This window comes from Salvelinus alpinus, chromosome 28 (assembly GCF_045679555.1).
Source record: "Salvelinus alpinus chromosome 28, SLU_Salpinus.1, whole genome shotgun sequence".
NCBI classification, from domain to species: domain Eukaryota; kingdom Metazoa; phylum Chordata; class Actinopteri; order Salmoniformes; family Salmonidae; genus Salvelinus; species Salvelinus alpinus.
This window is the reverse complement of record NC_092113.1, coordinates 34,518,168-34,533,193: the sequence shown is the minus strand read 5'-3', so window position 1 is coordinate 34,533,193 and position 15,026 is coordinate 34,518,168. Positions and strand designations below refer to the sequence as shown.

Below are 15,026 nucleotides of genomic sequence, written 5' to 3'. Positions count from 1 at the left end.
GCTTGGTGTTATGGTGCTCATTAGTGTGTCTTGACTGTCATCTTTCCAGGTGGCTCCTCCAGGTTGGTTCCCTGTGGCACCACTGAACCCCCAGGCCTCCCCAGCCCCAGCTCAGTACACTGCTGGGGGGAGCCTGAGCCAGTGGAGCGGGGTGGGGGGACCACCAGGATCACAGCAACAACAACAAATACACATGCCTCAAGTCCCACAGCTGCAGCAAAGTTTACATCTCCAGCATGCCCAGCCTCCTCACCCATTACAGATACAGCCCTTTCAGCAATCACCTCTATGCCTACAACAACAGCCCCTAATCCAGACTCCACTACTGTCTCAGTCCCCGGCTCCTGTACAGCCACAGACTGGGCAACAACAGATACCCAATCAGCCCAATGTAGGTGTAGGAGCCTCACCACAGAATCAGAATCAACCTATGTTGCCTTCCCAGATACCCCAAATGGCCCCGTCATCTCAGCTGGCCCTAGCCCAGCCTGGGTGTCTGATTCCTGGGTCTAGCACAACCATGGTGGTGGGAACCATAGACACTGGACCTGCTGCTGCTGCCACCGGTGGCCCCGGAGGGACATTCTGCTCCTCCTCCTGCTGCTCTGCTGCTGCTCAACCATCCAGTGCCAAACTTCACCCCACGCCCCCAACCTCAACTCTTCCTCTGGGACAGCAGTGAAATGAAGAAAATATAAAAAGGGAAGAGTGATGTTGATTATGATGGAACGAGGGAAGGAGAAAAAAGATGGAGAGTGTGTATGTTATGAGAGGTAATGTCTGAGAATGAGAAAATGGAAGCCAGTGGGTTTGTAAAGATGAGATGGGGAGTGAATGAGAGAGATGGTTGAGTCTATGTAGAGTATGTACAGACAGAGGGGAAATTTGGAACTCTGGGTGGGTTATTGTTGTATTTGAGTGTTGAGATGTACAAACTTACATAACGTTTGTGTGTGTGTGTGTTTGTGTTGCCATTGATTTTCTCAATACATATCTCTTGTGTGTTTTGACACCAAGTAACAGTCATGTTATTTTTTAAATACAACTAAGTTGGACCCTGAACTCTTCTCCCAAGCAGAGACATGAAGGAACACAAAACATTAGGAAATTATTATTGTATTTTTTATTTGTCAATGCTTACTTATATTGAAAAGGACTATGGATTTTAGAAGTGCAATTACTAACTGTCATCTAAATGTTATCATCCTGTATTGTCGTGATTTGTCTGTAAGGCATTTAACAAAATATTTTTGTAGAAGCACGTTGACAACATTCAACCAGACATTTACAAGCCAATACAGTGAGCCAACATCTTACATGAATATAGCACAAATGTTTCAACAGGCTACCAATGAGATGTAAAGCAGTTACAACAACAGCATGTTACAGTAACACCACGGAGCATGGTAATAGTGGTGCTACCTGGCTATTATCACTACCACAATGTCACTAAGCATACTGTTGCCTTGCCAGTGCACTGGCAAGGCATGTACTTTGTGTATTGTTATATTTGTTATATTGTTATATTTTACATTGATAAGTAGTGGTAACAACTAGGTTAGAAGATTCAAAATAACAAGTTGATGAGTAACATGATTAAATTCTGATCAATTGATTTCCTTAATACACTGATAAATTTATTTAATTGATGAATATGTTCAGTGGGCTTTCATTTAAATCTTACTGAATAAACACACTCGAGACTAAGACTGCATGATCTTACGGCTACAACATACCTTGACTTGCCTGAATTTAGTGCAATCTACTTACACGTGTGCTTATATATTTATCACGTCTGCTGCTGTGCACAACAGAACTCCGAGGTAACTTATTGATCAGGAATAAATCAATGTTTTATTTGAGCTAAAATAAATACATTTGTTTTAGATAAATGTTTTATTTCCTCTACCAGTCTCAGCCCTGCATATTGAAGGTGTCATCTAAGGAAAACAATGATGAGAAAACAAACAAAATGCCAAGTAATTTCATGGTAATGGAGAACCCATGTAAATGTATAGGGGCTGTTCTCATATTGCCTTTTTGAATTAATACTTTACTGTGTGTGTGACTGTGCACCAAAAACGTGGACTATGTACAAGAAGTGCTATAGTTTCTAAACGGTTCACCCTATATGATGAAAATACCCTCAGATTAAAGCTGACAGTCTGCACTTTAACCGTATATTAATTGTATAATTTCCAATCCAAAGTGCTGGAGTATAGAGCCGAAACAACCCATAATATGTCACTGTCTCAATACTTTTAGAACTCACTGTATGAGACAGACTGCTTCATATTGAATTGAAAACTCACCCTAAAACTACTGAAAGTGGAAGGACGAAAACAAAACATTGACATTTCTATTGGGGAGCTAAAACAGTTTGTGCTTACGCTTATGGTTGTTCGAAAAGTCAAACCGTTACAAATTGCATATGAATATAGAGTTTAACATAATGGTTTTCAGTATTTGTTGTTTTTTTATTAATTTTTTTATGAGACAACCTACATTTTCACAGTAATATAGTTGCTAACTATTAGTGGAGTGGAGGAAGTTACTGTGCTGTCAAGTCAATACTAACATGTTGACCATATGTCACCGCTTAATGATATTCATGAAAAGGAAATGTGGAACTCACCCTTTCCTGAAGTGTTACCAAAATGTAATCTAAAAGAAGAAAATATTATTTTTGTATTTCGAAATGGGGTTGTACAAAATGTAAAATTGTGTTCTTCTGATCAACATTTAAAATCTGAGGTTATCTGATACTAGAAAACATTGGTTCTCATCTCTGTTGATGGAGTGCCCTCCATGCATATATTATGTTCCTCTTAGACTATGTGTTGAAACAGAGCAACATCATGTTTCAATTACGAGAGGTTTTGTCAGCGTGGATATAATCATAGGGATATCTCAACTTGCTTTATCTCTATGGTAATATTGTCTTACATTTCACATCTTGACTCACTGAACAAACAACAAAACATTATCAAGGGGCAGGCATAGACTATCTATAGGCCATTGGGATCTTCTATATGACACATACTTGAGTGTCCAGATATTACACTAGATTGGGAACCAATGATTTATAAAGATATTTAAACAGAAAAAATATATAAATAAAACGTATGTTGCTGGTGATTTAGCCTCTGTAAAATGTTAACTAATTGAATTGTTGATTTTATTTATGTTTTGTAACTAATCAAAAATAAATGGTGTTAAACATCAAACTGTTAATGGGCATGTTGTTACTTATTCTATTGGACCCACACCTGTCCTCAATTTCACCAGTCTTGTCATTATATGGTTGAAATAATGTATTTTATTAGAGACCTAGGTGGATAGGGTGTAATAGCTGCTGGTTAGGGTTATTACAGTTGAATGATTACTTTCCTGTAATGTAAATATTGTTTCATTTTGTGTCGGCCTACATCACAGATTATCCATTATATTGAACAGATACTGTAGAGGCCGCTCCAACAATGAAAATAAATGTCTTCAAAAATGGAAGGCATTTGGGAGGAGGTAAGATCAGGTGGGACTATTCCAGCCAATGACAGGGCAGATACGCGTGTGAACAACAGGCACAACGGTGTTCACTAGTTACCACAGCCACAAAGTCAAAATGGGCTATATCGTAAGAATTCATGAAAACGAAAATGTGCTTTTTGGTCTTAATTTAAGATTAGGGTTAGCCATAAGGTTAGCAGTGTGGTTAAAGTTAGATTTAAAAGCACATTCTAAGAGGATACATTGTGGAAGTGGGCGGAGTCTGACTTTGTGGCTGTAGTAACTAGTGACAACCAGGACCAACTCCGATATGAAGTGTTTTTTCTCAAAGTTGCCGGGATATCACATATCCTACTTATATCGATACACTCATAACAATCTAATCATTACGAAACTTATATTCAATCAAATAAGCCACACGTAGCAAATAAGCCATTACATTTTTTGTTAACTAAATTCGATACTCACTCATTGACCTCCATACAAAAATTAATCGCCTAGTGAGCGAAAAAACGCCACCTGCTGGAGTAGACAGATTTCGGGCCCAGTTATGCCGCTCGCTTCGCCTCTTCCTCTCTGCCTACATTTGAAGGCCCGCTACTAGCGCAACTTTATTGTTATTTCAAATGCAGACAGTCTCTTTGCGAGTGGTTTGAAATGCCGTTGCTCCATCACAAATGTCTTTATTTCTGAGTTGTTTATAGTAACATTGCTCATGTAGTTGTCTTTTAATCTATTCAAACCCTGCAATATATATTTGGTGACAAACTACACACCTGGACATAATTTGTGGCAAAAAGAACCTATGCAGTAAGGGAATTTAAAAAATACTTTTCGCTGCATAATAAGGCCTCATCGATCCTCGGTCTTTTGTACGGATTTTAACCGATTTCGAATGCTTGGCCGGTGGCCTCTGCAGCAACCAGACAATTAAAATCCCGGTAAGAAATGATTTCGGACCGATTTTCTGAACGTGCAACTTACATACAGCTACTCCAATACTCTTTTTTTTGTTGTCATGAACGAATATGAAATACTAGATATTAAACTAGCTAGATTAATACAGATTTATCCGATGTTTAGCTAACGCGTTACCTAGTTAGGTTGCATACGTTAGCCAACGGTGGTTAGCATGTTCTGCTAGCAGCTAAGTTAGTGAATAAACAGCAGTTATAGTAGCCAAATACTGAAATGTATTGTCTTGAATTGCAACTAACTAATATATAGCTAGTCATTTAATACAAATTATTACAAGCTTGCTAGCCATCGGTAACGTTAAATTAACTGTACTTTTCGTTTGTTCGTTAACATTAGTTTACATAGTTAGCTACTTAAGCCATTATTGTTAGCCAGGCTGCAATCTTTACGTATCTAGCTAAGCTGTTAGCTAATGTTACTTTCCTACCTAGTACTAGCAAGCTAACGTTACTTAGCCAATAATGATGTTTGTCTGATTTTTTATTAAGATGTGAAAGCTGTCAGTTTGCAAGGCCTACCCCTCCCCATACGCCATATTATTAGTTAGCCAACTTTTGTAGCTATATTGTTTAATATGCATCTTGTTAGCTAGCTATATTTAGCTAATCGGGGGCTACCTTGCAAGACCCACTGCTAGCAAGCCAAGTATAACGTTAGTAGCTAACTAACAAGACACTTTCTGTTAGTAAGACTAGCCTATATCTCTTACCCTTAACCTAACACCCAAATCCCTGTATACGTTTTTAACAGATACGTTTGTGCTCTCTTTTCTACCCGTTCAACAGGTGCCTGACCATGGCCAGTACAGTGTGACAGGCACCTAGTCCCAGTGAAGTGACACAACCGTTAACCTGTTACTGGCACTGCCCTGTGCTGCTTCAGTACCCTCACCATTTTAACTATATATATATATATATATATTAAGCGCTCAATGCAACCCTAACCTATTTCCAATTTAGACTATCATAGATTTAGGTCTAACTGTCAGTCAGACACAGAGCAGTGCTAGTTCCCATACACTCCCAGTATGGCGTCGGTTCCAGTATACTGCCTGTGTCGCCTACCCTATGATGTCACACGCTTCATGATCGAGTGTGACATCTGTCAAGACTGGTTCCATGGAAGGTAAGTTATATTTCAGTGTCATTGAGGTTTACTAATTTCCAACTTTTTACAGTAGGCTAGTTGAGTAAGTTGGTTTTGTTTGTGTACATTATTGTTTTTTTTGTTTAGTTGTGTTGGAGTGGAGGAAGACAAAGCAGCAGAGATTGACCTGTACCACTGCCCCAACTGTCAGGTCACCCATGGGCCCTCTGTCAGTAAGTCCCTCTTGTCACTTTCAATCTGATTTCCAGGCTGACTCGTTATATGTGACATGTATTTCAGACCTGTTTGAATCTATTGCATCAGATGTGCTAGTTCTGAATACTTTAAATACGTGGAATGGCTGGGGGTACTCAAGGAGAGGTTTAGTAAACCCAGCTCTACAGGAATGCACATGCCAATGCACATGCCAATTCCTCTTTGGCCTTCTGGTCTGCCTTTAGTAGTGTGGTTCTGGTTGTAATCCCAATCTGTTGTTGTCCCCTTTATGTTCTGCAGTGAGAAAGCGGCGTGGAGGAACCAAGCAGGCTGATGCTGGAGCCACTGGAGGAAGAGACACTTCTGGTCGACCGGTAAAGACTGGCACTCCACAGTTTGTCAGAGAGCTACGTAGCCGCACCTTCCCAAGGTAAACCTCCCATATTACATTATGTCTATGCAGTACATGTTCATTCTCTTCCACACTGTCTTTATATCTACTATTTACATTTACCTAAAATCACCCCCTCCCAGAGGAAGAACCCAACCTGACACCTAAATGAATTCAAGCGTAAAGCTTCTGCTTGCGTACATTTATTTGTCTTACTTTTTAACTCGGCAGTGATGGGAATGGGCTCGTTAGAAGGCATTTCAATGTAAAGTCTACACCTGTTGTATTCGGCCCATTGACATACAGTATAGTGTCTCAACTCTATCCGAGTGGTCCAGAATATGGCCTTTTAAATCTGTATTTTGTATTCAGTTAATGTATCATTGTGGAGTGACACACTAATCATTATTTCTAACTCTACAGTTCTGCCCTGGTTCCCTCCGTTGAAGTAATAATAATAAGACATTTCATTTGTAAAGTGCTTTTCTCACACCTGAGGCTCTGAAGAAAACAACAAATAAAAGTAATTTTCTATAAAGCTCAGTTTTTAACTGTGCCTTTAACCAGGCCAGAAGCTCTGCAGCCCTGATAGTGACTGGAAGTGTGTTCCACAGCCAAAGAGTCACACAACTGAAAGCCTTGTCATCCATATCAAATCAAATTGTATTGGTCACATACACATGGTTAGCAGATGTTATTGCGATTGTAGCGGAATGCTTATGTTTCTAGATCTGACAGTGCAGCAGTATCTAACAGGTAATATCTAACAATTCCACAACAAAACCTAATATCTAACAAATTCCACAAAACCTAATACACACAATCTAGTAAAGGAATGGGATGAGAATATATAAGTATAAAATATATGGATGAGCAGTGACAGAGTGGCTAAGATGCAATAGATAGCAAAGAATAGATAGTGAAGGATACGTTATATACATATGAGATGAGTAATGTAAGATATGTAAACATTCTTAAAGCATTATTAAAGTGATTTGTGTTCCATTTATTAAAGTGGCCAATGATATCATGTCTGTAGGTAGGCAGCCACCTCTGCTAGTTGTGGCTGTTTAACAATCTGATGACATTGAGATTGAAAAACAGCTTCTATCTCTCTGTCCCAGCTTTGATGCACCTGTACTGACCTCGCCTTCTGGATGAAAGCGGGGTGAACAGGCAGTGGCTCGGGTGGTTGTTGTCCTTGATGATCTTTTTTGCTTTCCTGTGACATCGGATGTTGTCGGTGTCCTGGAGGGCGGGTTGTTTGCCTCGGTGATGCGTTGTGCAGACCGCACCACCCTCTGGAGAGCCCTGCGATTGTGGGCGGTGCAGTCGCCGTACCAGGCGGTGATACAGCCCAACAGGATGCGCTCAATTGTGCACCTGTAAAAGTTAGTGAGGGTCTTTGGTGACAAGCCACATTTTTTCAGCCTCCTGAGGTTGAAGAGGCGCTATTGCGCCTTCTTCACCACACTGTCTGTATGGTGAAGTGTTCAGTCTGCTGTGAGGCTGCTGAAGGGAGATGGACCTGGATGAACGAAGGGTGCGTGTGGGGCAGGAGGGTAGGATGAGGTTAGGCAGATACTTGGGTCCAGAGTTGTGGATAGCTTGGTTGGTGTGAACCAGAATTTAAAATTCAACACGTGAGCATATGAGGAGCCAGTGGAGGTGTGGGTAGGAAACGTGCAGCACAGTTTTGGACATATTGTAGCCTTAGGCACTTGGCAGATGCACCAACAAACAGGGCATTATAATAGTCCAGACGGGATGAGATGAAGGCGTGGATGAGTCGCTCAGCTTCAGGCTGTGACGTCATAGGTGGTAACGTGGCAATGTTCCGTAGACGGAAACATAAAACACACTTGATGTGGGTAGAATTTTGCATCAGAATACCATGACATCCACATTGAGTGTACTGTCAAATTGTGCGCATGTTGATTTTGTCAATCCGCACCAGACGCGTTCATGATATAAAGGTTAAAATTCCAAAACCAACTGTTAACCAGCTATATTACTTTGGGGACTGATCGAAACACCTGGACATTTAGCTAGCTTGTTGTTGCGGCAATACCAGTCTCTTTAGCTAATCCACTCACTGTACTCCATGTCATGTGCCGAAGAGACTGGCCTTTCTGTCGTCTTCATATATGAACATTCTATCATTAATGAGCTCGAAGAGAACTGAGGAATTCATCCTGATTTGATAACCCTCACAGCTATCCTCTAATCACACCAATTTATGCAAATATTGGAACTTTTTTCTCCACAGAACACATTGGTATCTGGTTGCTCACATCTAAATTCTCCAACTAAATACATACTGCAATTCCAACCACAAAACATCTTGTTTTTTTAAGCTTGCTCATTTCAACTTGCCCATCTAACAGCTAAATATTTGTTTTTTACTTTGTTATAAACACTAATTCTATTTGAGGCAACACATGTTGTCATGGAAAATATTTATGTTACTGCCAACAAGCAATGAAACGTTGATTAATGTGCACTGTCCCTGTAAAAATAAAATAAACTCAATGAAAAACTCCGCTGTAAAATCCAGTGCATATTAAACGTTGAGATTCCAGAAAGGCCAGTCTCTTTGGCACTGGCAAGGAGTGGAATCTCAGCTAAATAGACTGGTACTCAGACTAACGGTGCTTTGCCTATTCTAGTTATTCAATTTCTATATGTCCCTCATGCTCTCCCAATCTGTGTTTTGTTCAGTGCTGACGAGGTCCTGTTGAAGCCGTCGGGGGCCCAGCTGACTGTGGAGTTCCTGGAGGAGCGTTCCTTCAGTGTTCCCGTGATGGTCCTCAGGAGGGACGGCTTGGGCATGAGCCTTCCCCCGGGGAACTTCGGAGTCAATGACGTAGAGCACTATATTGGTAATCCTCCCCGTTTTTGGTTTTACATGCCATTATTTTGTGGTGGTTTTACCCACATAATTAAATAGAACACTGAATTAAATTCTCTGCTATGTTACCTTTACCTACCTTAGTTCAATTTATACATTTTTTATTTTACCTTTTATTTAACTAGGCAAGTCAGTTAAGAACAAATTCTTATTTTCAATGACGGCCTAGGAACAGTGGGTTAACTGCCTTGTTCAGGGGCAGAACGACAGATTTTTACCTTGTCAACTCGGGGTTTCGATCTTGCAACCTTTCGGTTACTAGTCCAACGCTCTAACCACTAGGCTACCTGCCGCCCCATGCACTGACTTGAAGTCGCCCTGGATAATAGCATCTGCTTAATGATTTAAATGTCAATGTAAACCTCCCACAGTACACCTGCTCTTCAACTAGTCACATCTCAACGACATTTCATTACCATGGGAGATGTGACCTATTGTAGGTTATCAGAGTAACCTAATGTTTTATCTCCCGCAACACTTTTTCTGTGAAGTTGTATATGATCATGGTTAGGGCTGTGGCGGTCATGAAATTTCTTTAGCTGGTGATTGTCAAGCAAATAACTGCAGGTCTCACGGTAGTTGACCGTTAATTAACGTAAACATATTTAGCTTCTCCTGGCTTCCACACAAAGCCTACAAGCCACTGATACAGACCTTTGGAACATCTACATTTAAAAAAAAGTCTAATACATCCATGTTATATAGCCTACACATCACGTTAAAGCCATTATTTATTTTAGACAGGTCTAAAGAAACACGATATGAAGAAAATGTAGTCTATTTCAGAAGAAAAGAAAAGCATACTATGCGTTGTCCTTATGTTAGGTCCTGGTCTGGCTATGCCATATGGCTGTGGGCGACACTAGTTCATTTAGCAGACAAGATTTGCTTAGAATTCCATGGCATTATTTTATGTTATAGTATGAAGAATACAATTGAACATTGCTGAATAAAATAGAAAGGATATTTTCTACAAACAAATTCTGAGGGAGTGCACACTAATCTGTGTTGAGCGGTTATTTATGTAACTTTAGTTGTGATACAAATGTTGGGCTTAATACACTGCTCAAAAAAATTAAGGGAACACTAAAATAACACATCCTAGATCTGAATGAATGAAACATTCTTATTAAATACTTTTTTCTTTACATAGTTGAATGTGCTGACAACAAAATCACACAAATGATCAATGGAAATCAAATTTATCAACCCATGGAGGTCTGGATTTGGAGTCACACTCAAAATGAAAGTGGAAAACCACACTACAGGCTGATCCAACTTTGATGTAATGTCCTTAAAACAAGTCAAAATGAGGCTCAGTAGTGTGTGTGTGGCCTCCACGTGCCTGTATGACCTCCCTACAACGCCTGGGCATGCTCCTGAAGAGGTGGCGGATGGTCTCCTGAGGGATCTCCTCCCAGACCTGGACTAAAGCATCCGCCAACTCCTGGACAGTCTGTGGTGCAACGTGGCGTTGGTGGATGGAGCGAGACATGATGTTCCAGATGTGCTCAATTGGATTCAGGTCTGGGGAACGGGCGGGCCAGTCCATAGCATCAATGCCTTCCTCTTGCAGGAACTGCTGACACACTCCAGCCACATGAGGTCTAGCATTGTCTTGCATTAGAAAGAACCCAGGGCCAACCGCACCAGCATATGGTCTCACAAGGGGTCTGAGGATCTCATCTCGGTACCTAATGGCAGTCAGGCTACCTCTGGCGAGCACATGGAGGGCTGTGCGGCCCCCCAAAGAAATGCCACCCCACACCATGACTGACCCACCGCCAAACCGGTCATGCTGGAGGATGTTGCAGGCAGCAGAACGTTCTCCACGGCGTCTCCAGACTCTGTCACATGTGCGTGTGAACCTGCTTTTATCTGTGAAGAGCACAGGGCGCCAGTGGCGAATTTGCCAATCTTGGTGTTCTCTGGCAAATGCCAAACGTCCTGCACGGTGTTGGGCTGTAAGCACAACCCCCACCTGTGGACGTCGGGCCCTCATACCACCCTCATGGAGTCTGTTTCTGACCGTTTGAGCAGACACATGCACATTTGTGGCCTGCTGGAGGTAATTTTGCAGGGCTCTGGCAGTGCTCCTCCTAATCCTCCTTGCACAAAGGCGGAGGTAGCGGTCCTGCTGCTGGGTTGTTGCCCTCCTACGGCCTCCTCCACGTCTCCTGATGTACTGGCCTGTCTCCTGGTAGCGCCTCCATGCTCTGGACACTACGCTGACAGACACAGCAAACCTTCTTGCCACAGCTCGCATTGATGTGCCATCCTGGATGAGCTGCACTACTTGAGCCACTTGTGTGGGTTGTAGACTCCGTCTCATGCTACCACTAGAGTGAAAGCACCGCCACCATTCAAAAGTGACCAAAACATCAGCCAGGAAGCATAGGAACTGAGAAGTGGTCTGTGGTCACCACCTGCAGAACCACTCCTTTATTATATGGTGTCTTGCTAATTGCCTATAATTTCCACCTTTTGTCTATTCCATTTGCACAACAGCATGTGAAATTTATTGTCAATCAGTGTTGCTTCCTAAGTGGACAGTTTGATTTCACAGAACTGTGATTGACTTGGAGTTACATTGTGTTGTTTAAGTGTTCCCTTTATTTTTTTGAGCAGTGTATATACAGTAGGCCTAGCCTATAGAAAGCTGATGGGATCCTCCTCTAATAGAGGCCATCACTCTGTTTTCGCAAGCAATTCCATAGCCTATAGAAATGTTGCGCAACATAGGCTCTCATGAAGTGTTTGATTAGATTTTCAGTAACATAAGCATTGATGTCGGAGTGATTAGAGGGACAATAAAGTACTGAGTACCAGGCAGTAAGCAAGTTTGGTAGACTTCTAATGACCATCAGCAGCATGAAATCAAATGTATTGGTCACATACACGTGTTTAGCGTCAGACCTTGGAGAAGCCTTATTACCGTGACTACACGGTCACGTTGAATTTGACTGCCACCATGACTCGTGACCGCTGGTGTGGCGGTAATACGCTCACCGTAACAGCCCTGATCACTATAGGATAATAAAGCTGGGGTGATCACTATAGGATAATAAAGTCTGGGGAGCAGCAAGTTGTGATTATGTGTTGATTGCGTGTTGTCTGTAGGTCCAGACAGGGTGGTTGATGTGATTGACGTGTCTCGCCAAGCTGACCTGAAGATGTGTCTAGGGGACTTTGTGGAGTACTACAACAGCCCGAACAGAGACCGAGTCCTCAACGTCATCAGCCTGGAGTTCTCTGAGACCAGGTACACTGCTTGTTCTTGGGTCACTTCGATCCACTCATTGGTTGGTATTGCTCTTTAGGGGTCTTCTGGTCCACTCATTGGTTGGTATTGCTCTTTAGGAGTCTTCCGGTCCACTCATTGGTTGGTATTGCTCTTTATGGGTCTTCCGGTCCACTCATTGGTTGGTATTGCTCTTTATGGGTCTTCCGGTCCACTCATTGGTTGGTATTGCTTTCTAGTGGTCTTCCTTGTCACCAGTACATCAGTTGGTTGATCAAAAGTTCAATTTTGCCAGAGCCATACTGAGAGTGTAAGAAATTACTTGGCATAATAATTGTTTCTGCAGAAAAGAGTAGTTTAAGTACTGTTGTTGTAAAATCTGGTGTTTTAAATATACACAATGTCAATGTTCTGTACCAGGCTGTCCAATCTGGTGGAGACTCCAAAGATAGTGAGGAAGCTATCGTGGGTGGAGAACCTGTGGCCTGAGGAGTCAGTGTTTGAGCGGCCCAATGTCCAGAAGTACTGCCTCATGGGGGTCAAGGACAGCTACACGGACTTCCACATCGACTTCGGAGGCACCTCTGTCTGGTACCATGTACTACGGGTAAGAAGAGCGCCGTTATGGGACAGTTGGCACTAGGCAATCTTCCTGCTGTGCTGACATGCACAATTGGATAGTTATACACTGAGACTCTTGCCTCCCTCACTAGCTTTAAGCACCAGCTGTCAGAGCAGCTCACAGATCACTGCACCTGTACATAGCTCATCTGTAAATAGCCTATCAATCTACCTCATCCCCATTCTGTTTTTTTTTTTTTTTTTTTAAATCTTGCTCCTTTGCACCCCAGTATCTCAACTTGCACATTCATCTTCTGCACATCCTACCATTCCACTGTTTAATTGCTATATTGTAATTACTTTGCCACCATGGCCTATTTATTGCCTTACCTCTCTTATCCTACCTCATTTGCACATGCTGTATATAGATTTTTCTGCTGTATTATTGATTGTATGTTTGTTTATTCCATGTGTAACTCTGTGTTGTTGTATGTGTCGAACTGCTTTGCTTTATCTTGGCCAGGTCGCAGTTGCAAATGAGAACTTGTTCTCAACTAGCCTACCTGGTTAAATAAAGGTGAAATAAAAAATAAATATAAAATACAAAATATTAAGAATATCTGCTCTTTTCATGAGACTGACCAGGTGAAAGCTATGATCCCTTAATGATGGTACTTGTTAAATCCACCTCAGTCAGTGTAGATGACGGGGAGGAGACAGGTTAAAGAAGGCTTTTTTAACCTTGAGGCAATTGAGACATGAATTGTGTATGTGTGCCATTCAGAGGATGAATGGGCAAGACAAAAACATTTAAGTGCCTTTTGAAAAGTTATGGTAGTAGATGCCAGGCGTAGGACAGTTGCAGTGACAGTATTACCGCCACACCGGCAGTCACGAGTCATGACCGCAGTCAAATTCCCTGTGACTGTTGGTCAAGGTAATCCCAATCCAAAACTGCAAATGAAAGGCGCTGATTTGTAGCCTACCAAACTTGCTAATGGCCTGGTACTACGCGCTCTATTGTTCCTCTAATCTTTCTCTAAACCAGTGGTCCCCTACCGGTTGATCTCCAAGCCATTCCTAGTCGATCACCAAACATTTCTGTAAAAAAACCAACAATAATGCCTTGTCTTTCTATTTGTTTGGAGCTGTTGACGGTAGGTGCACTTGAATCTGCAGCCCTAGTGCCTGACTAGTGAAGGCCCACTGCACTACTTTTGTGAAAATAATATTTTTTTCCCCAAAAAACTATATTAATATTTTTTTTCATTCTGATTTTTCAGAACCCTCAGCCACCCTACTTCCCAAGGCTATGCTAATGTTATTATTTGTGGGTTGCCTTAGCGTCAGACCTTGCAAGGAATATTTCACTTTTTCTGGTCATCGGAGTAACAACATGAGTCTTCCTCATGTAATTTCTCTCCTGTTCTATTGGTTTTCTTATCTTCCTTTCGTTGTCCAGAAGCCAAATTTACAATCCTAGTCATATTATTAGCAACTCATCCTCGTTGTTGCATCTTTATGTCTTTCTAAGTTTCAAACAGAGATTTTCATCTCTATCATATATGCTCACATCAGGGGCGCAGTTTAGAATGGTGTCTTCCCTTTTCCCCGCGAATTACGTTTTGGCAAATATTTGAAAATTATAATTTTATTAGCTGCTTCATTATAGGAGTTGCATGTTTTGTTCAGATTAATTACCATCTAAATGGGATAAAATGCGGGAAATGAATGTTCTCGGTCACGTTGTCCTGCGGCACAACGTAAAACCTGGCCAGCATCCCTTTTGATACCTTGTAGAGTCAATGCCCTGAAGAATTGAGGAGGGGGGGGTTGCAACTCAATATTAGGAAGGTGGTCCTAATGTTTGGCATACTCACTATATAGAGGTGTTACGGGAGATTCAACATTTAAATGTATTTTATCCATTACTGCCTTTACGTTGTTCATAATTGTACGTGCTGTGTCTGCCTGATGGATGAAAATGAGCTCTGCTGCTAACATGCTGGCCAGACAGGCTCCGTGCATGGTGTGCGCATGTTGATTTTTGTCAATCTGCACCAGACGTGTTAAAATATCAAAACCAACTATATTCATTTGGGGACAGGTCGAAACACATGGACATTTAGCTAGCT

General features: G+C 41.7%; 2 protein-coding genes across 6 annotated transcripts in view; both read left to right on the top strand.

Annotated features, from left to right (window-relative positions):
- Positions 1-3,234, top strand: part of LOC139558020 (serine/threonine-protein kinase Wnk-like) — a 118,466-nt gene extending 115,232 nt beyond the window's left edge. For all 4 annotated transcript variants that reach the window (XM_071373426.1, XM_071373428.1, XM_071373427.1 and 1 more), the window contains one exon: positions 50-3,234. In XM_071373426.1, the coding sequence (XP_071229527.1) occupies positions 50-682 (633 nt within the window). In that variant the 3' untranslated portion in view covers positions 683-3,234. The remainder of the gene's footprint in view (positions 1-49) is intronic.
- An 830-nt stretch (positions 3,235-4,064) lies between these two features.
- LOC139558021 (histone lysine demethylase PHF8-like) overlaps positions 4,065-15,026 on the top strand; it is a 34,127-nt gene continuing 23,165 nt past the window's right edge. Inside the window, exons 1-7 of one of the 2 annotated variants that reach the window (XM_071373431.1) lie at positions 4,065-4,448; positions 5,271-5,610; positions 5,719-5,804; positions 6,088-6,217; positions 8,900-9,060; positions 12,210-12,351; positions 12,751-12,937. In XM_071373431.1, coding sequence (XP_071229532.1) covers positions 5,513-5,610; positions 5,719-5,804; positions 6,088-6,217; positions 8,900-9,060; positions 12,210-12,351; positions 12,751-12,937 — 804 coding nt within the window. In that variant the 5' untranslated portion in view covers positions 4,065-4,448; positions 5,271-5,512. Of the gene's footprint in view, positions 4,449-5,270; positions 5,611-5,718; positions 5,807-6,080; positions 6,218-8,899; positions 9,061-12,209; positions 12,352-12,750; positions 12,938-15,026 lie in introns of both variants that reach the window. The other variant, XM_071373429.1, reaches the window with a different exon arrangement.